The sequence below is a fragment of the Callithrix jacchus genome, chromosome 2 (assembly GCF_049354715.1).
Source record: "Callithrix jacchus isolate 240 chromosome 2, calJac240_pri, whole genome shotgun sequence".
In the NCBI taxonomy this organism is placed as follows: domain Eukaryota; kingdom Metazoa; phylum Chordata; class Mammalia; order Primates; family Cebidae; genus Callithrix; species Callithrix jacchus.
In genome coordinates, this window is record NC_133503.1 from 42,701,984 (window position 1) to 42,725,164 (window position 23,181).

The window sequence follows — 23,181 nt, forward strand, 5'->3', positions numbered from 1 at the left end:
AGAGATTATGATTTTTTTTTTTTAGTCTGTTTCTCCACCTACTGCCATCCTGGCTCTGCCATGTTTGAATACCTGAGCTCCAAAGCTATTGTCATGGTGTTTTGGCCTACTCTCTTAGAAATAAAACAAAATCTTTGCTTACTTTAACTAGAACCAAAACCAGTATTTAATAGGTCTAAATATAGATGTATTTTATCTTTGACCTGCTGGCAATGAAATATTCATTTTGTTGTCATGGTGAGCAAAGTACGCCAAGTAACCACAATAAAAACTTAAAAGAAAATCTACATGTTTTGGCCCAGTTGCATTACCAGATACAAAGCTGCTCGGATAGTTTCGGACACTAGATGGCGACATAAGTGCATCACATAACAAATATCTTCTTGATTGGTCCAGCATTCAAATCCTGATGATTGAAGCCAGAACAGGTTAATGCATTAAAGAAACAAAGTCAAATATAATCAGGTGTAGGTATATTAGCTAATACTCTGAATATGTTCAGTGACCCAATACTTATTGAAAGAAAGGACTGTTAAACTAGATACTACTTTATCCTACCGTCGAGCGTATCTTCAAGCGAATTCTTTGGGTAAGAGTTGGCAATAAACACGTTTCTCATAAAATGTGCATAATTCCTAAGTTCACCTCCATTTTCGATTTTCACTTTTTAAAAATAGCAATTGTTTAGGATGGCGTGTGCCTCACATATATTATTCATTGACCAAGCACCATATTCTTATCAGGAATCCGAGCCCTAAGACACTGGTGTTTTAAAGGGGAAATGGCTGACTTACTGTAAGCGGTTGGCTGGGCCATTATTGACTGGCAGGCTCAACTGGAAGCACTTTGTTAGTGGATTAGGTTGCCCTGGAAATGCCTTCCTGAAACTCTAATGATGCACTTAAGGGAGCCCTCTGGAACAGGAGTAAAATGTCTTTTAGCAGGAGTGTCTTCCACCAGGGTCCTCCTGGGATGACTTGGGAGGGGCTGGGGGCGCGTCCAAAGAGATGCTCAGTGAGGAAACAACCACAGACAAATATTGTAGGTATCAATTTCTTACAGGTAAGCTAAGATAATGACTTACGGATGTAAACGGTGGGCTTTCTGTGGGTGCCAGGGCTTCATGTCTTCATTTCCAAAGAGCATCATTAATTCCAGAGCGTGTTTATCTATCTACCTATTTACGTATATATTAGTATTTATATATTTATTTATTTTCTAGGGATTGTGGTGGCAGGGGGATGAAAGAGAAAAGAAAAAAGAGGGAATTTGAGTGAATATGGTTTAAATCAAAGGATTAAAAAAAAACACTTTGTAGTTTGAACATTGGGGTCATTTTGTGTGCGTGTGTGTGTTTTTAAATAAGCTTTAGAGGGAAATTTGCCCTTCAGCTGGAATTCCGTGAACAGGGCGGGGGAGGGTGGGAAGGTTTGCAGATTTTTCAAATCAAAAGTCACTTGTGTTTATCTCACTTCTTGGGTAGGGGGCAGGGATTTGCTGTGGGATGGTGATGGAGGTGGAGGTAAAGACAAACAAGAAGGAAAAGGCCCTTGGAAACTCCAGACTCCATCCAGGACAGGACAGGGAGGGAAGTGGCTGCGCAGCGCTGCGTCCCCGCCCCAAGCCCCGCGCGCCTGGCAATCGCATGCCCACCGCTGGAGCGCGGCGTCCCCGTGCAGTCCTGGCAACCTGTCACCGAGGAGGACGTGACTCGGAGCTGCCTCCGCTTTCTCCAAGCCATATTCCTTTAAGATGATGTAATAGTCATTTCCCTGGATGGTTTCTTGCCTGCACTGCTGAAACAACAGCATCCGAACTGCACTGGGAACTGTGGAACCACCCAGCTCCGCCGCCAGAGAAGCCGGAACCCCGGGCCCCCCGCTGGCATCTCTGCGCTGCCTTGGCCTTCGGCTCCCACCGGCTCCCACCTGGCTGGGAACATGGGAGTCCGTTTGCCCTTGCCGGCAGGTGGGGTGGCAACCTGGGACCCCAGCAGGGCTCGTCTTTCGATCTTTCTGCTTCTGGGCTTTCTGAAAAGCTTCTAAGTCCTGGTACCTCTTGCAACTCTCTTTTAAGGATCCTTTCCAAAGATTTTTTTTTTTTTTTTTCCTGGGGAAGCTTTCATTGAATATTTTCTCTGCTTTACTTCTTCAACCCAACCTTCTCTCATCACGGTTTAACTTTTTTGTGACTTGTTTTAACTTAAGATACGGAGTGAATACATACGTACCTACATACATACATAAACACAAATATACATTTATATAAATACATATATATATATATATATATAATAATTATTTTCCAAAAGCACACCTGCCTGGCACTTTTCATTGATACCTCGGTCGTTTACCTGTTTGGGATTTGACAAGATCCAGACTCAGTTTGGCTGTGGATTCTGATTGCTTTACAAATGGTTCTTCCTATTATTATTATTATTTTTTTTTTTTTCACGAGAACTGGGTCTCCAGCACTCACTAAGGTAAGCTCGAAGACTTATTGCTTTTCCTCTCCAGCTGAAAAAAAAAAAATTCCCTTTTAGAAGTTGAAAATTGCATGTTTCTTTTTAGTGTAGTCTTACAAGTAGAATTGTTTTTCATACTAATTGCTGGAGACAGAGGCTTATGGATAAACATGTAGACACAAAATAGCATGAGAGAAGCTGTGATTTAATTGAGGAACGGCTGAGATCAGTACTTCCAGGGCTGCTTATGTAAAATAATCTCTCTCTCCCTCCCTCTATTTTTCCCTCCCTCCCTCTCTCTCTCCAGAGGACTCTCTTTTTCTGACTCATTCTGGGTTTGAGGAAATATTTTTTTCTCTTTTCCTTCAGACGGACATCTGAGTAACTGGGGACTTGGCCTGCCTTGCCTGTGAGCTTCATGGAAGACTGGATATAGACGAGTTGATTATATTCTATGAAGTAATAGCTCACTACCATCCAGGGTTTAAACTACTTTTTCAGCATCACTTCACCTGTGGACTTTGATACATTTTGCTTTCTTGGGGGAAAAAAACTGGGATAAGAGGAGGTCATTTTTAATAGGTTTGCATCTTTTTCCCTTTCTTACAAGTTGATACAAAGGATAAGGCTGTGACTCCATTGGATTGCACCTTTAAATCAAAATAGCAGCAGCAGAAGAAAGGGACAATGGCTCTGAGTGGAAACTGTAGTCGTTATTATCCTCGAGAACAAGGGGCCGCAGTTCCCAACTCCTTCCCTGAGGTGGTAGAGCTGAATGTCGGGGGTCAAGTTTATTTTACTCGCCATTCCACATTGATAAGCATCCCTCATACCCTCCTGTGGAAAATGTTTTCCCCAAAGAGAGACACGGCTAACGATCTAGCCAAGGACTCCAAGGGAAGGTTTTTCATTGACAGAGATGGATTCTTGTTCCGTTATATTCTGGACTATCTCAGGGACAGGCAGGTGGTCCTGCCTGATCACTTTCCAGAAAAAGGAAGACTGAAAAGGGAAGCTGAATATTTCCAGCTCCCAGACTTGGTCAAACTCCTAACCCCTGATGAAATCAAGCAAAGCCCAGATGAATTCTGCCACAGTGACTTTGAAGATGCCTCCCAAGGAAGCGACACAAGAATCTGCCCCCCTTCCTCCCTGCTCCCTGCCGACCGCAAGTGGGGTTTCATTACTGTGGGTTACAGAGGATCCTGCACCTTGGGCAGAGAGGGACAGGCAGATGCCAAGTTTCGGAGAGTTCCCCGGATTTTGGTTTGTGGAAGGATTTCCTTGGCAAAAGAAGTCTTTGGAGAAACTTTGAATGAAAGCAGAGACCCTGACCGAGCCCCAGAAAGATACACCTCCAGATTTTATCTCAAATTCAAGCACCTGGAAAGGGCTTTTGATATGTTGTCAGAGTGTGGATTCCACATGGTGGCCTGTAACTCATCGGTGACAGCATCTTTCATCAACCAATATACCGATGACAAGATCTGGTCAAGCTACACTGAATATGTCTTCTACCGTAAGTACAAAGGGTTCTTTTAATTTTTAATGTGTGTCAATTCTCTTCACAAATGTGTACGGTCTGCGTGTTCTGTCTATACCTAAGGAACATGGTTTGGAATTCTTTTAAGTCTGGAGTTACAGCTAGAGATTTAGAGGCTATAATTCAGTTCTCATATCTAACCTAAGGTAACTTTTATCCAATGAGGTCACTGAATATTCAAAGGCCTCCAAAATCGCAAGATAAAAATGATGTTGGTATATGCAATATGTAAAATGGAAACAAACACATATATCTTTTTCTTTGCTAGATATTGAATTGTGAAAATAAGGTCGATGATTACATTGCGGCCTCACAGGAGCTTAGTATACTCAGTGGATGAATTAGTGCTGTCTATTCATTTAGCTGGACTTTGAGGTCTATTAAGCTGGTTACTGAAGATTTGCTTTCATCAGGGGCTTTGAAAACACAAATGGATGTTGCAATGAATAATGTGGTCTTGGCTAGATGGCAGTGCAGACTGCTGAAAGGCCCCCTACTCCCCCCAATTCTAAAATTTGCTTTTAAGGGTTTTACAAATCTGCTGTTTGATTCTGTAGCTTTTTGTACTGAGACTTGAGTTGTACTGCAGACTTAATTAAGCTGAACTTCATTTAAGATCTATCTAAAAGGAAAAAGATCCTTGAGAATTGTCAATCACATACAAACACCTTTAGACAGCTTAGTGATAGAATTACTGACATAAAAGGAAACCCGGGGCGGTTGGGCGGGGGCGGGGGAGGAAATGAAACAATGATACTGAAGCCTTTTAAATAAGGGGCTCTTAGACGTTAGTTCATGTGCTTAAATGAAGACACCCTACAGATTCCTCATTTTGTGATATAGCATTATTCTAAACTATAAACTATGAGCCATTGATCTCTGAAAGGAAAAGAGTAAATCAGCCTGCACTCTTTGGTACTTGATCTTAACTGCCAGTTTTCAACAGGCCCAGGAGTTGGTTCAAGTAAATTACACAAGAAATATATTTCCAGTGTTAACATTTGATTTCTTCTATTCGTATTCTAACATGAATCCAGAATTTGGGATTAAAATGTCTAAATTTCTGTAAACATAAAAGTAGGACTGAATTTCTTGGACTGTTTTTTTTCTGTTAGTTATGTTTAGTCCTTTGGCAATGATGCTGGGAACCTTGGTGAAGAGGCGAGTGGGAGGCCAAGTCATTCTCTACTAAGCTATCACACATTTGGTTTTTAGAAGTTAAGACACATGTGTTGCATAACCAGAACAACCTGTGGAGAAAAACGAAATCAGTGGTTAGTTCAGGAGTATATTGACGTGCAATAACAACCATCATTTGGCTCATTAATCCTATCTGTGGCCTTTATCTACAATCTGTATCTTCCTTTATGCCAGAGCTTAGTGGCCAGACACTGTCTTCTTCTTTTTGGTAAATTTCCCACTAGGGTAGAGATAAGATTACAGCTTTTTAGATTTCTATAAAGGAATATGACATTATCTGTTATTCTGAAGAACAAATATCTTCTCCAAACTTTTTGAAGAAGTACATCTTAGAGATAGTTTCAATGCAGCTTTGTAGTATTTACCATGCCCTACAATTTTGAATATTTGAAAACATAGCATCATAAGAAGCTTCATCCAAATAAATGAAAACATACTGGTTATACCTCCAAAAAGACCACATTGGATTTATAGTCACTTGCTTACATAAATGATACCCACACACTGATATTTATTTGTCTACCAGTGGCATTTCTGTGTTCATCCAAGGCTGTCCAACACTATTTCTCTTTAGATTGCTCCGCACAGGCTCCATTCTCCTGTCTGTGTCATTGCTTCTTTCTTTGTTGAATTGCTGAGAGATTGCCATGGAACAGTTTGTTCTCCATCTCTCCATGGACAGGCTAGCACAAATGTACAGGAAATCCATACTAGCAGCATATATCTTGCAAATGATATACTTCCCCTCTGTACCCAACAGCCAGAGCTAAGTGTTAACTCTTCCTCTGTCTTAGGACCAATAAAACTGACAGCTGGCTTTCTAGGGTGCATAACAGCTTCCGTGCAGCTGCTTAGCCATAATTATTTAATTAGAAGCTGCCAACTGTGCCTATATAAGCATTAATTCATCAAGCTGTTGTGCTCGGGTTAATGGGCCAAAACCATGGGAGATGCTCTAAAGCAATGAGTTGGCTGCATGCAAAGATGCTTTTCACAAAGGAACTCAAGTTCCTCCTGGGCTTAGGGGGATAAACATAGGGGGATGTGAGTAGATCCTTGGATCTAAGGAGTTTGTCACTATATATATAAAGGAATTAACTCTAAGCAATCAGTCTTTTTTAATAACTCAGGAATAGTGCAGAGTCACTTCGCATGGATCGATAACTCAGTAAAAAATAAACAGCGAGAAATTAGTGCATTGCATGCTGGTTCATAATCATGGGGAGAGACTTCTTGTTTCCCTGTTTGCCTATTTTTCTTCTGAGTCATCCAAGAAAAATTTGGGAGACTGAAATCTACCTATCAACCATGAATAAGTTAGATTCTTACCTCATTTAAATTTTCATGTGGACCTAGAATTGATGACTAAGGTCAGATAGTTTTGAGCAAGTGTTGTGTTAGTATAGAACAATGAACAATGAAAAAGTCAACAGGTGTTTGTATGTATGTGTTTAAGAGGCAGGTAATAAATGTGTTTGTCTATATCACTTACACACCAAAATACAGATGAAATGCTATGGATTGTGATTCACTTATCTGCAACTAAAAGAGTTAATATGAGTGATACAAGAACACAGAAAAGAAATGTCTACCCTAGGGATTGCCTTGCAAAGTATTTTAGATATGTCCTTTGCTTTAATTTAAAACAATAAGAAGGTTTCTTTTTTCCTTTCCCACCCAACTGGCTGAATAACTACTTTTCAAGCATTATGTGGAAGGCGATGTCATAAATATCAGAAAATACCTTCTTTATTCACCTCTAAATAAAATGGGAACTATGTAATCTGGAAAAGACAAGTCCTGATTTTGAACTAGATATTCAATAACAATTCACGTCACTTAGGAACCAAATGACAGGTGCATGGAAATAAATGAACCTTTATTTCTAGAGCCATCTTCTGACGCCCGAGAGAGTGGGAAGATTGTTCTTGGTTGGAGAGAATTATGCACATTTCCATAAGCCTACTCATAAGTGAGTTACTTCAGCCAAATGCCTGAAAGCACTAAGATTTAAAGGCATTTGCCTCTAATAAAACTGTGATAACATGACCACACATAGGGAGTTTAATTCATAGGACACTTGTCCTGAAAATATACACCCTGATTTCTGTGAATTATAGAAAGAAACACACTGATTCACCATCTTTTCAACAAATTGCAGCTTGTAAGTGCATTTTAACCTTTCTTCTCTTCTTTTCCTCACGTTTAGAGTTCCTTCCATTGAAGTCTTTAAATTACCTTTTAGATGCAGTATATATCTTCAGGATTATTGATTAAGATAGGCTGTTGGAAAAAAGTAGTACAAGAAATTATCTCCCTCTTCAAATTCAGCTGTGTGATCTTGTATTGGGGAGAAATATACGGTTTGGCCACTGTGAATAATTTAACTAAGATTGACTTTAACAAGCTTCAATAAAACCATGTGCTTTCATAAGAAAACAGGTGGAAATGGATCTATCCTAAAATGATTCTAACTTTTTTCTCCTGGCTACTTGAAAGATACCAGCACAGGTTGAGCACCCCTAATTCAAAAATCCAAAATCCAAAATGCTTCAAAATCCAAAACCTCTTGAGCACTGGCATGGTGCCACAAGTGGAATATTCCACATGTAAGTACTCAACACAAACCTTGTATCATGCCCCAAATTATTAAACATATTTTATACAATTATATTCAGGCTATGTGTATGCTTTGCATATAAAATATAAATGAATTTCATGTTCAGACTTGAGCCTTAGCCCCAAGATATGTCATTACATATATGCAAATATTATAAAATCTGAACAAATCCAGAATCTGAAGCATGTTTGGTTCAGGCATTTTGAGTAAGGGATCCTCAACCTGTAATAATTTCCATTTGTATTGCCCATGGAGATATGGTATCGGCACATTCAAAGTGAAACATCAGGGATAGTAGAGTAGCCAAAATCATAAGGTATGTGAGGTTTGGTCCCTACACTACCTGCATCTCTCCCTGTGACTTCCTTCTGTTGTCTCACCTTAGCTGCTCCTCTTCCCTTCTGTTTGAGTCACTTCTTCTCTCCACTTCTTTCTCCCGTGCCATAATCAAAGCTTGTCAGGAAAAATTCTGCTCTGTCATTATACTTAGAATGCTTTCACAGCATGATGTTACTTTCCCCAGGGGTATTTGTACATAAGAGGACTTTTAATAGGTGTGAACCAGGCATCCTTTTACCCTGAAGAAAGTGTTCTTAAGATTTGAAGCTTCTTAATTTCTGATGAAAAACCACAGTTTAAGTATAAGGCTTCAATTATGAAGTCAGTTTTTACCCATGCTCAGGCAGATATTAAATAATAAAGGGCAGAAACAGCAGATATATTTTTTTCTTATTTCTTTAAGATGCTGTGCACTGAGTATTGGGCTCAATAGAACTGTGATATAAGCATGTTAGTAAAGTATTTTATTATACTGTTTTCACTTCTATGCCAAGCAAGAGCTGTTACCTGAGTCCAATTCCTTGTAGGAGGAGATTAAAATAGCTTCTTCTTGGGTCTGTGGTATCAGGGAAGGAATTTGGCAGCAAGAAATGTATCAATGTATGGGCGGAGAGGGGAGGTCTCTGAGGTTGCCTCTATGTGTCCTGATACATTATATATATATATATATATATATATATATATATGATCAGAAAGAGAAGACCAAATGTTTCTAACAGCCTAATGAGGCTGGATCTAATCAAAGAAATTAGAAATGGAAGTAGCTGTGAATGTGCCACAAAGCTCCATCTGGAACACCTCCAAACACAAAACATGGAGAGGAGTGACTACGCATAGGAGGAGTGCCAGTCCATGTATAGAAAGAAGTCCTCCAGAAACGGATAGATGAATGCTCAGTTTCTGCATCACAACTCACTGTTGCTCTTTTTCTTTCATCTTTGCTATGGCTTTTCTCAAGTATTGTATTTCTTCACAAATCAGTTAATTTTTTATTACAGAAATTTTCAAATGCATCCAAATGTAGAGATAATGGCATAATGAACTTTCGTGTAACCATCGCCTAGCTCAAATAGTTACATTTATCACTGTAAGACCAATCTTGTGTCATCCATATACCTACTTACTTTCCCTTCTGTCAACACTGGATGCAAACCTGAAGCAAATCCCAGACGTCGATTATCTTCTTCATACAAAAATACCAATATATTTCTAAAATATAAATGACTTTTAAAAGCAACATATCATCATTATATAATATTATACATTATACCATTATAACAGACAAAATCAATAATTCTTTAATATTATCAAATATCTAGTCAGTGTTTAAACTTTCCTGATTTCCTCACAACATTCTTAAAAGTTGGTTTGTTTCAATCAAGATGCAAATGAAATCTATATGTTATATTGTATTTGGTTACTAATTTTATTTTTTCTCATAATTTAACAAATACTGCATATAATGTATATGCAACAAAGTAGTAAAATGTCCATAAGTCTCTTAATGCTTCCCTTTCTTTCTCTTGCTTGCTTCCCTCTTCTGTTTCTGTTTTCCTTCCCTTCCTCCCTTCCCCTCCCCTTCCTCCCTCCCTCCCTCCCTTCTTTCTCTTTTTTACACCTTATTTGTTTCATGAAATGCAGTTGTCATGTTGAATATCCTGCATTCTGGGTTTTACTTATTTATCTCTATGATCTCCATGATATTATTAATATATCCTCCTCAATCCCTATGTTTTTGGTAAGCTCCTTAGATCTAGTCTCCAAGTTTTAGAGGCTTAACAGATTCACTTTCAGTGTTTCTGACAGGAAGTCTTCACAGGGGATGGCAAGTCCATTTTACAATTTGTATTAATGGATTGAAATGCTATATGTTATGGAGACAAGGTAAGGGCTTCTTTTTATTGTTAGCTTTTACATATTTATCGTCTGATTCAATAGCAATTGGATGTATTCTCTCCATTTTGCAGGTTGATTCTGATGACAAAGCAGGCATTCAAAGAGGCCCCTCCTTTTCTCTCCAGTCATTCAAGGTCTAGTATTGCACTTCCATCCTTGTCATTAGATTCTTGTCATTACCATTCAGGGGCAATGAGCTTACCAAGATGTGCAGTGGGCCTGTTGACTATGAGAATCATTTTGGGCAGAAAAGTTTGCCTTCTGGCTATTCTCATTTTACATTTGAATATCTTTGGATTCTTTCAACTGTGCTGAAACTCCACTGAACTTATCATTTGTGTTTCCCAAGCCTCTTTTCTAAATGGCATTACTAGTCACTCAGTTATCCAAGAAGGAATAAAATGTAGGTGACATTCCTGATTCTTTCTTCTCCCCACTTTCTCCAATGGTTCTTCTCCTCTTCTGCTTCATCTGACTGAAGTCCATCCTCTTCTTTCCATCTCTGCTGATGCTGCCTGGCCCAGACCCTGAGCATTGCTTTTCTATACCATTGCAAATGAGCTTAAATTGTCCTCCCCATCCCACATCCAGTATTTTCCCCTTTGCCTCTATCCCCCTTGCTGCAGATATGATGAGATTTCTAAGCAGGGACTGACCACGTCCCTCCTTTGCTTAAAGTTGGTAATTGTCTTACAGATGCTCTTGTATTCAAATACAAACGCTTTAAAATGAACCACATCCTTTTGTGAAATCACTTCTGCTTCCCTCCTCAGCCTCTACTATTGCCATTCTGCCCCTCTTGCATTTATAACCTTAGCCATAATAGATCTCTTTTAGTTCCTGGATACTGTTGCATACTTGCATGTTCATTTTTTTGTGCATGATGTTCCTTCTGCCTGGAACTCTGCCTCCATTTGCTTTGATTAGCTAAATGTTCAGTTTTCTTTCTTTCTTTTTTTTTTTTTTGACATGGAGTTTTGCTATTGTTACCCAGGCTGGAGTGCAATGGCAGGATCTCGGCTCACCGCAACCTCCGCCTTCTGGGTTCAAGCAATTTTCCTGCCTCAGCCTCCCGAGTAGCTGGGACTACAGGTGCGCACCACCATGCCCAGCTAATTTTTGTATTTTTAGTAGCGACAGGGTTTCACCTTGTTGACCAGGATGATCTTGATCTCTTGACCTCGTGATCTACCCGACTTGGCCTCCCAAAGTGCTGGGATTATAGGCGTGAGCCACCGCGCCCGGCCAAATGTTCAGTTTTCAATCCAGAAGTTACTTCTTCTGGAAAACCTTTCCTAGTCCACCATACCTGGATTAGGTACCCCTTGTCTTTGCCTCTTAAGATCCTATTTTTCTATATCATGGCAAATATAATAATGTATTCTACTTGTTTATTTACCTGTCTCTCCAACTGTAATCTTTATGAAGACAGAAACTGTATCTGTCATGTTCATTATTATACCTGGTGCAGTGCCTGACACAAATGTAGATATAGTACTTTATAAATATTTCTTTAGAATGCATTTTTTAAAAGTTCCTACTGCAATATGCTGCTTTGGTAGATGCCACTGTCTTGAACATACTATTATATTATCTCTTAATAGCAAAACTGGGGAGCAGTGATGGTGTGATTGATGCTTTACATAATAATAATGTTATTTTCTAACTTTAAATGAGTGCTAAGCATTTTATATACTGGTTGAAATTCTCATTGAAAGGGGCTCTACTCTTAGCACCTGCACAATGATTCTAGCTCTAGGGAACTGAGAAAAACCCCAGCAGCCAAGCCTCCCATGGTTTCCTTTCAGTTGGTTCATCCTGGCAGGAGTAAATTGAAGCTGGATGTGGCCAGGTTTACGAAGCAAACCAGGAGGGACTCAGGATTCAGAAAAAAGCTGCAAAATTGATAAATATCCCCAGTAGAAAAAGAACTCTAGCAGAAGGCAAAGTGTACTGTGAGACCGACAAAGTTGCCTTCTTAATTTTCTTACTGCCAAAGTATTCAATTTCTTCTTCTCATCCCACAAATGCCTCTGGCATTTCTTAATGCCAGAGGTAGCATAACATAGTGGTTAAGAGCCTGGATTTTTGTGCCCAGACAGCTTGAGGTTGAATCCTAGCTTTGCTACCTACTGGATACATGATCATTAGCAAATTACTCTCATGCTTCAGTTTCCTCACCTGTAAAATGGAGAGGATAACAATATACTTGTCACATACGGTTGTTATGATAATTAAATGGGTTGATATATAGAAAGTGCTTAGAACAGTGCCAGGTACCTAGTCAGTGCTATAGCAGTCTTAATAACTATGAGGACCTCTGGGAATACTGGCATGGGTGAGACACAAGGGCTTCCTTTAAATAACATATGAGATTCTTTCTAATAGTCCGTTTGAAAACTTTGCCCAGTTTATTGATGTTAAAACAAACAAAAAATATACGCCGTCACTTTATAAGAAGTTTCAGCTGTTATCATTGAATTTGGAGTAAACTCCTTAAAGTCTTCAAATTCTAGCAACTCTTTACCTCATTCTGGCTATTCCACAATGGAAGTGATTCATAGAGGCTTTTCTCCCCCCGGCGCTTCACCTTGATTTCAACCTGTGCCTTTTCTGAACCTAGAGTAATATATGGTGAAATTAAAAATTAAAAATACAACTAAATTATGTATTTGATCACTAGAGAATTAGAATAACCTTTTGTTAATATCAGCCTAGAGAGTATTCCCTTTCATGGTGACAGAAAATGGTTGTTGAGTATGCCACTGATGATAGGATCATTGAAATTGCTCCAGAAATGAAAACAAGGCATTTTGCTTCACACTGTGAGTAGCTGTGTTATGTGGCATTCAAAGGAAATAAGATTGCTAATGGGATGGGAGGCTGTTACTGCGTGAGACATTCAAAAACTGCCCCATGCAAAGAAATCCATACTTCTCTACTTTTATTCATCAGTTGCATTCCAAAAAAGAAAGTTATCATAATTTCCTCAGTCAAATTTACAGCAACGTTTTATTCTGAGTAAATGTGATATAATCTGTTGTATTAATGAAAATAGAAAGCAACTCATTGAACATAATTTGGTGGCAAAGTTAAGAGACTCTCAGCCGGGCAGGGTGGCTCATAATCCCAGCACTTTGGTCACTGGTAATCCCAGCACTTGGGGAGGCCGAGGTGGGTGGAGCACCTGAGTTAAGGAATTTGAGACCAGCTTGGCCAACATGGAGAAACCCCATTTCTGCTAAAAATACAAAAATTAGCCGGGTATGGTGGCAGGTGCTTATAGTCTCCGCTACTCAGGAGGCCAAGGCTGGAGAATCACTTGAACCCAGGAGGTGATTTTCTTACAGCTTAAGCACTCATTTACATCAGTTAAAGACATTTTCCTATGGGCAGATGCCTGCAAAATTACACTGTAATTCAAATGGAAAATAGAATCCCGTTTTTATTAATTCTCTTTCTAGTCAACTAGGTGAGTTTTTTTTCCTTAAGCAGAGGGATATCTGTGTGGAGTTTTTCAATTTTGTCAAGCTGCAACAAAGTAAAATTTATTAATTCCTTTTAGCCCAATAAAAGTATATCTCAGAAAATGAGCAGTTTCACTTGGCTTTTCTGAATAGATGTTTCTCTGGGACAGAGAGGTAATAACTGATAATATAATGTATGATATTTTCAACAGTTTTAGGTCAACTTTGGATGCTCAAAAATATAAAATATTTATTTGTTTGGAAAGACGTTATTGCTTTACACTTGCTGAGGACCTGTGTTTTATGAAGCTCTTTTCGGTAGGCCTGTTCTGTTGCAATGGGTGGAAAATGTTACATCTGTATGCAAAGAATCAGCATTCCGATTCACAAACTCTTCATGTTAATGATTTTCTAGTACCTCTGCACAATCTGCCAGGGAAGTGATTAACAATCTGCATGTACTTCATCGATTGGAAACTGCAGGCACTTCAAACCTTCCTTCATCTGCACCCTCACATACAGACCAAAAAAAAAAGTAATGAAGTGTAATTTTGTTTTCTTACACATCTTGACATTTTTCATCAAAATGACCTTCCTTAACAGGCAGATTTAGGTCTAGCCTCAGTTACTTGCTGAGAGTTCTGTTTACTACTTTCCAGGTGTGTGTGAGTAAATGAGAGGCACCATGACCTTGCGGTGCGCTTTGCTCTTGTGCGTGTTAGGTTCCTTGACATAATCCACCACATGTAGTGGTGGGCTCTTATACTTCTAGAAATACCTATCGAACACCTACAGTGTGCCCACGATTACACAGAGTCCCAATAATTCACCTGTGTACAGAAGCATATGGCCAATGTTGCCATGGAGCATATGGTATAGAAAGAGATTAGAATAGTAAATGGGAAATTTCAATCTAGTGTGATGATGAAGTTTAAACTGATATGAAGATAAAGAAGTAGCTCCTAGTTGGAACTTGGGGTATCAGGAAATTAAAACCGATTTAATGTTAATACTTAGAGAAAAGTACTTAAATCTTTTTTGCATTTGTTGACTTTCAGATACTAGCTGGTGGGTGGAGTTATAAAAGTTATATCCTAGGAGGCTTAGGAATACCTTAAAATTATTAACAATCATTTTATTTCTCATTTAATTAGATTTTTTTCCAGTGGTAGCTGTGCAAATGATATTATTAATAGTATGCCCGGAACCAATATCATATATATTTTTGAACTCTTCAGGATTCTCTTCCATTCAAAGCTTTGTCTTTTAAAAGTGCTTATGCCAAATCAGAGTCCAAATGATAGTTTAAATGACCAGTAATTGATTTTTAGAGTACTTTATATTTGTAGTATCCTTTTATAATGATTATCAAAATGGTATATATCATCATTATTAGTATTTTAACTTTAAGCATTACTGATTTACCTTGACAATCTCATGCACAGATCATTTTCAGCAACTACTACAGGGCTGAAAACTCAGGAGGGGCTCAATAAAAATTTGTGGGATGAATAGATAAATTAATAATACCACATTTGAAAGTAAGGAAATGTGACATGTAACATAAATGATATTTGCCCTCATTTTACTTGAAACTTACTTTTAATCATGAATATACTCCATGAGTGACAGTAAAATATGGTTGAATACCCTAACGACATCAAATTCATCTGGATAAAAGCCTTAGTTAGATTACTTCCTATCAGGGCATACTTGGACAAGTGTCTTTACTTCCTAACACATCAGAGTACCTCCCTGCACATAAAAGGGGGTTGAGCCAAGGTCATGCCATCTTGTTAACTTTGTTCTTATCAGTAGCTAGAAATTTTATCTCCCAGTTCTTTTTTTTTTTTTTTTACAGAGTTTCTCTCTGTCTCTCAGACTGGAGGCTGGAGTGCAGTGGTGTGATCTCGGCTCACTGCAATCTCTACCTCCTGGGATCAATCTATTCTCCTCCTGCCTCAGCCTCCTGAGTAGCTGGGACTCCAGGTGCCTGCCATCACGCCTGGCTAATTTTGTATTTTTAGTTGAGATGGGGTTTCACCATGTTGGCCAGGCTGTTCTCCAACTCCTGACCTCAAGAGATCCACCCGTCTCGGCCTCCCAAAGTGCTGGGATTACAGGCATGAGACACGGCACCCGGCCTCTCCTAGCTCTTTTAATTCATCTTATGAATTGGACCCAGCAGGAGAAACAGAGCAGATGGGCACTGTTAAGAGTGATGCTGCCTGCTGCCGAAACAGAAGTGCAGCAGCTACCCACTGGTCTAACTCTGCACTGTTACTACACATACTTCATGACCCTAGAGACAGAAAAAACACATTACAACTCATATTCCTCTAGTTCCTTTGGTCCGCTCACCTCTCCTGCCCCTTCTTTATGCACTCATCTATTATGCTGCCATTTTGATGGTTCTTGCTACAGGCCAGCCTCTCTCCCACCTCAAGGGATTTGTTTTACCTCTCCCCCAAACACTCTTCCTTCCACTACTCATTTTTCTGAGACCTACTCATTCTTCAGGGTTTTCCTTGAAAAGGCCTTCTGCTGCCATCCCAGCTGAAGTAGCCCATGTTTTCCTAGTGATGTGTATTCCCAGCTGAAGTAGCCAGTGTTTTCCTAGTGATGTCAATTTCCTAGTGATGTACCTTATTTGTTTGTATCCTAGTATTGTTCACATGTGCAATTATTTTCTTGACTTACTAGCTTATTCTCTCGCTGTATGTATAAACTGTAAGCTTCATGTGGGTAGGAGCTATAGTTGTCCTACTCTTTTGTATCCTCAACACCTATAGTGCCTTATACATAGTAGGCACTCAATAAGTTATTTTTCTCTATTCTTCCCACTTCACCATGTTAAATTATGATAATAGAATTTCCTCTCATGGAGGCAGCAAATTTATGTATATTTATGTGTGTGTGTTTATACATGCACACTTACTATATACATGTATGTATGTATATATATATATATATATATATGTAAAATAGCTGGCTTGTTATGGAAATGAATGAGATAAAAAAAAAGAAGGGGCAACTTAAACCTTCAGAGAGGATAAGAGATGTGCATAGGAGTGGGGAACGTCAGGTACCACAAGTACCTCTGTTGTATGACAGGAATCGTGGATCTATGTAACTGCATCATAACACACCGAGTAGCAAATAATACCACATATTTAAAGTGACCATGTTTCTTATTAGATGTCTGCTATTAAGGCAGATTTTATGTTAGCTTGAGTGAACATCTAGAGAATATCTTTTGGATGGGCAATGAAGAAGAGAGACATTAAATCCGCTTTTTTTGTTTTTTATTTTTGAGACAGAGTCTTCCTCTGTCACCCAGGCTGGAGTGCAGTGGCATAATCTCGGCTCACTACAACCTCTGCCTCCTAGATTGAAGCAATTCTTCTGCCTCAGCCTCCGGAATAGCTGGGACTACAGGCACATGCCACCATACCCGGCTAATTTTTGTATTTTTAGTAGAGACGGGATTTCACCATATTGCAGGCTGCTCTGGAACTCCTGACCTTTTGATCTGCCTGCCTCAGCCTCCCAAAGTGCTGGGATTACAGAATGAGCCACCACACCTGGCCTAAATCTGCTTTCTTATTTTTTTTTTACAGAGTTGCTAAAGCATTTATATATATCAATGGTCAAAACAAAAAAAAAGTAAGTATTTTTAATGGGCAAATACATTTTTATTATTTAAATCATTATAAGATTATTGATTAAAGAAAAAGTAATAATGTGGTGTGGATATAAAACATCAAAATAAGATGCATAACAACTATATTCCAAGGGCCTGGAGGGGAAAAAATGAGGATATGCCATTGTAAGATTCTTATGTGCACGAAGTGGTATAATATCACTTAGAAGTAGATAGTAGAAAGTTAAAAATGTATGCTATAAATTCTGAAGAACTCACTCAAGTAACAAAACACAGATATATAGCTAATAAGCTTATAAAGAAATAAAGAAGATAAAATGAAAAATAGGTTTTAATAGAACGGTAGCACCAGCCCTATATTTTTATAAAGTTGAGTATCATACATCCAAGATGTGGGTACATTTGGAGCTCCTCGATTTTTGCAATAATTGTACCCTTATGGCATGTAGGCCCTGGCCAAACGAATTAAAACAAATGTCTTATCCAAGTCCTGTAAACTGCAATGCTGGGTGAAAATGTGAAGTGTTTTTTTATATGCTAGGCTGTATACTTTATAAAATCAACTTACTTTATACAATTAGAGCATCCTGAGGTGGAGAGGGGAGGAATTCCATGACTTCATGATTCAGTTTCCTGACTTTGAGTTGCCAGGCTGTAAATGAAGTCCTAGGTAAAGGACAACATATAGAAGCTTTTAAAGTGGTGCTGTTTTGATTGAAGTGAGAATTAGGTAAGATGTTCCTCCCTGTTTCCCATTTCTTCCTTTTATCTTGGTGGCCCTTGAGGCAACTCCAGGGAACCTAGGGCTCAGTGTAGGTGTTTGAAAAGAACCTGACCCAGATATTCTAAATAAAAATATTCTTATTCTAAATAAAAAGCAAGAGAACCTGGCTTTTTGCATTTTTGTTCGGGTTCGTAGTAGTGTGTTCATTTTCATTCTTTCTGTTTTCCTTTGACTTATATTTAGTTATCAGAACAAGTCTATATGAAGGCAATTGTTAGGAAAATTAAACTTTATCAAAAACAAATTAATTTTGATTCTATCTTTTGGATCTTTCTGAGAACGTCACATTAATTATCCACTTTACATTTATTTTTTTTTGCTAACAACACAAACAATAGGAGTTATTTCTATTGAAAACAGAATGTGGAAAATGGTTTCTGCAACTGACCTTAAATGCTTTCTATCTAGTATTTTGGAATTATTTTCTATGTCATAAATAAAACCTAAGGTTTTCATATTATTTTATTGGAACAATCTAATTTTTTTTTTCCTCCAAAGGGCTTAGAAAACTGTGGTAAAATCTCTGGTTAAAATGGCATTTTCTATTCTGACGTGAAGAATTAATTGTAAACAAAAAAATCTATTTTGGGTGTGTTTGCAAATAATCCTTCATATCAACTGTATTCTTCTTTATAAACACAGCAGGAACACTTTCTTTTTATTATAGCTATATTTTTATATTTTTTATCGTCTGTAATTTGCCTTGGTAATTTAATTCTTTTTGAGAAAACAAGTCTTCTTCCAAACAGTGAGATACAATATAGTCAAATAATTGCTGTCTTAACTTGCTACCTAAGTAGCAAGTATTCCTCCTGACTCCAGATAGAAATAATGTATAGGTATGCTATGGTATATATTTACATTCTGAGATGTTAGCAATAATCATAGCTATCTTTCCTAAACACTATGTCCTGTATCATGTAATGTGTTTTCCATTTAATCTCCACAAACCCCACAATGGTAACTGAAGCTCAGAGAACTTTAACTTAACCAAGATCACATTCTTAGGTGCTGCTTCAGAATTTCTGCACAGTAGAACCTAGTAGTAACCATCTGGCTTTAAGTTTAAGGAAAGTTCATAGGTTCATATTAAGAATGGGGGTGAGGGTAGATTGATGAAGATCAGAGGTGGCAGATGGAGCTGAACGTCAAAGTAATTATCTCTACCCCTGGACCCACATCAATGCCATGTATTATAATAATTGGTGCAGGCAGAATTCAAACTCCAATTGCCCTGACCCGAATTCTGGCATTCTCACCATCATGCCATATCACAGAAATACCAGATGGCAGTGCTATCTTTTTCCAACTGCCAAAGCAGCTATTCAAGGGAACCACCTCACAAGATAAAATCAGAAGCCCACATAAAGCCTCCAGTAGGGTGTGTGGATGGGAGAAGGTGCTTAACATGGCTGATTTTTTTCTTCTTTTTCCTCTTCAAATTTCAAGTTTTATGAACACAATTTTCTCATGATACAGCTTTTAAAAAAATTGAACCAGATTGGGCCGAAATCTGACAATCTGTCCTCAGTTACCCACACAGAACTTCTGGGATACAATCTCTTCTCCCAGTGACTCCTACACAGGATTATTTTTAAGAATCTGATTTCCTAGGTACCACAGATATGAAAAGGCACAGAATTTCATAGTACAAAAAAGATGTCAAAAAATTTGAAGCAGAATAGGGAGAATTTATCTTTGTCTTCCTCTACTCCATCAAATACCTAAGCAAAAATGTGTGTGTGTGTGTGTGTGTGTGTGTGTGTGTGTGTGTGTCTTTAAAACTAAAAAGTCATATTAGGAGTTTCTGGCTCTAGAATCAGTAGGAAGACTAATATGAGTGAAGTAGTCTTAAACAAGATTAATTGGCCGGGCATGGTGACTCACGCCTGTAATCCCAGCACTTTGGGAGGCTGAGGAGGGCGGATCGCGAGGTCAAGAGATCGAGACCATCCTGGCCAACATGGTGAAACCCCATCTCTACTAAAAATACAAAAAAAATTAGCTAGGTGTGGTGGCATGCGCCTGTGTTTCCACCTACTTGGGAGGCTGAGGCAGGAGAATTGCTTGAACCCAGGAGGCAGAGGTTGCAGTAAACTGCGGTCTCGCCACTGCACTCCAGCCTGGCACCTGGTGGTGGAGTGAGACTCTGTCTCAAAAAAAAAAAAAGATTAATCTTGGTGCCCTAGCAAGCATTGTTGGTCCCTAGAGAAAGGGTACATTTAAGCATGAACCTATGACTAACCTGTGACTCTGTTTAAGTCATAAAATATTCAGACATATGCTTCTTTTTTTTGGTAGTTTGCCTAGTTTTGCATTTTGGGAGAGTTATTTGGGAACATAATTTTGTTGTAAGTATTTCAGGTTAATAACAGCTTTCCATTATTTTAGAAGCCTAGCCATTATAACGGCAAGCTTGCAACCAAAAAAAAAAACTAAAAAGAAAAAGTTATTCTTTATTGAAAAACCAACTGCCTCTCTGAACTTTTTTTTCTTCTGAATCCTGAAGAAAATCCTAAAACCCTAGAGACAGGAAAGTATGTACCTTTGCTTTTCCTCATTTCATATGGTTTTTGTTTTTCTCGACTTAAGTGTTTGCCTTCTCTGAAATGAATTATACATGCCACCCATTAAGTTCAAGTCACCCAGCAGATACTGTGATAAGTGCTTTGTAGATGTTACAATGTTTTCTCTTTAGAGCACTAAGACTTCTCATTAGAATGATTAGGAGGTAGGGATTATTTCTCCAGTTTTACAGAGAAGAAGACTGAGACCTATATTCTTACCTAAGATCCTATCTAGTAAATTATAAAATCAGGATTCAGACTCCAGTCGAGTCTCTCTGACTCCAAGGACTGTAAGTGCTTTTTAATTTCTAAGTTACATTGGGTTAGCTATAGAGTACAGAGTTTTCCTATCCATGAGAAAATATTTTTAAAGGATTTAGAACAATGGGTGGAATATATTCAGTATGAGTTTGTTAAATAAAATGGATCTTATTGTTTCTTCAATTGTTCACTGTGAGATTGAACCTGAAGTGGTTCTGAGTTTGACTTTGAGAAAAAAAAAAACTGTGTGTCTTTTTTTTTTTTTTTGAGACAAGGTCTTAGTCTATTACCCATGCTGAAGTGCACTGGCATGATCTCGGCTCACTGCAACCTCTGCCTCCCAGGTTCAAGCGATTCTCCCACCTCTGCCACCTAAGTAGCTGGAATTACAGGCATGTGTCACCACACTCAGATAATTTTTGTATTTTTAGTTGAGGTGGGGTTTCATCATGTTGGCCAGGCTGGTCTCAATCTCCTGACCTCAGGTAATCTGCCTGCCTCGGCCTCCCAAAGTGGTGGGATTACAGGTGTGAGACATTGCACCCGGCCAAATCTATGTCTCTATGAATACATAACTGCCAACATTTGAGGGTGGTTTATCTCTGCCAGGGTTTGTGCTAACAGTTTTATACATTATTAATGTATTTACCTATTTTTATTAAACAGCTAATGTATGCCAAAAAAGTGTCCTAGACGCTGAGGAGTCAGCACTGAATAAAATACACATAGTTGTCTGCCTTCAAGAATTTTATATCCTAGGATGTATGTGTATATGTGTGTCTGCAGAGTTGGATGATAAACAGCATAGATAAGTGAAACATAAATTAGATCACAAGGATATGAGATAAACACTATGGAGAATGAAGCAGGCTGGGTTTAGGAGTGTGTGTTGGAATTTTAGGTAAAAGACGGGGACATCTTCACTGAAAAGGCTTATAGAAGATGAATTTACAAACTATGCAGAATCTGACAGGTGGAGGGCAAAGCACTTATCAAGGTCCTGAGTTTGGAGAGTGCTGGGTCTATTGGAGAAGAAGCTTAGAGGGGCAGCGTAGCTAGAACTGGTAAGGGAGGAAGAGCCTGGGAGAAAATGAGATGAGAGAGATAAAAGAGAACCAGAATCTTCAGGGATTTATAGGTCTTTGTAAGGACTTTGACTTTGACTCTGCTAACGTGGGCAGCCATTGTTTGGTTTTCAGCAGGCAAGTGACAAGATTTGGCCTGTTTTTAAAAGCTGCCTGCCAAATGATGTTGGAACTTTGACATATATTTTAACAAACTAGCTGTTGTATTCAATCCTCGTTGCTATTTTGAGAACAGACTGATGAAACCAAGGGAAGAAGTGAGACAATCAATTAGACAACTATTGGAATAATCCAGTTGTGAGGACTGGATGGCTCAGAGGTCAAGAGGAGTGGAAACGGTGAGAATGGCCAGATTCTGGAGATATTTTGAAGGTAGAGGCATCAGAATATGGTGATGGCATGGGTGTGTTGTGTGAGCGAAAGAACAGTGTCAAGGATGACTTCAAGATTTTTAGCTTAAGCAATTTGGAAGTATGGAGTTACTACTAACCAAGGTAAAGAAACCTGCGGAAAGACTGGGGTTTTAGTGGTGATATTAGAAACTCGAATTCTGGACATGTTAGGTTGGAGATGCTTGTTAGACATTCATGTGAATAATAGGAGTTAGATATATGGGTCTGTGGTTGTAGGGCAAAGTTCAGGCTTAGTATGTAAAGTTGGGAGTCATCAGCATGTAGAATGTATTTACACCTGAGACTGAATGACAGCACTAAGGGAGTAATGCAGTAAGAAAAGAGAGTACGTCCAAGAATGGAGGCCTAAACACTCAGGCGTTAAGATCTGGGAGTTGAAGAGGAACCTACAAAGGAGACTCAGAAGGAACGGTCAATGAGGTAGGAAGAGAACCAGAAAAGTGGGTTCTCTTTACTGAAAGTCAAGTGAAAATAAATAAAAATGCTTCAAGTGGAACGGAGTCACCACCGCTGAAAGAGTCAATTCTTGGCAACTTGAGTATACCTATTGGATGTACCAATGTGGAAGTCATTGGTTACTTTCACAGCAGCAGTTTCGATGAACTGCTAAGAGCAAGAAGAGGAATCGTAGCAGAGGAACTAGGAAAAGTGAGTATAGACAGAACTTTCAAGAAGTTTTCGTAAAAAGTGAAATATAGGAATTACGTGGTAGAACAGAAAGTGAGAGTAAAAGAGAATTTTTACAGACATTAGAAAAAAATAGCATGCTTGTATTTTTCTAAGAAGAATTCAGTGGCTAGAGAAAAAATCAAGGATGCAGGAGAGAAGTGGGAGGTAGCTGCAGTGATATCCTTGGATAATTAAGAAGGAATGGGATC

At 38.7% G+C, this 23,181-nt stretch overlaps 1 protein-coding gene across 3 annotated transcripts in view; it reads left to right on the forward strand.

Moving 5' to 3' along the window:
• Nucleotides 1–1,809: 1,809 nt before the first annotated feature.
• KCTD16 (potassium channel tetramerization domain containing 16) overlaps nt 1,810–23,181 on the forward strand; it is a 275,415-nt gene continuing 254,043 nt past the window's right edge. Inside the window, exons 1-2 of one of the 3 annotated variants that reach the window (XM_002744379.7) lie at nt 1,810–2,482; nt 2,772–3,983. In XM_002744379.7, coding sequence (XP_002744425.2) covers nt 3,152–3,983 — 832 coding nt within the window. In that variant the 5' untranslated portion in view covers nt 1,810–2,482; nt 2,772–3,151. The remainder of the gene's footprint in view (nt 2,483–2,771; nt 3,984–23,181) is intronic. The other 2 variants (XM_008986989.5, XM_054250251.2) reach the window with 2 other exon arrangements.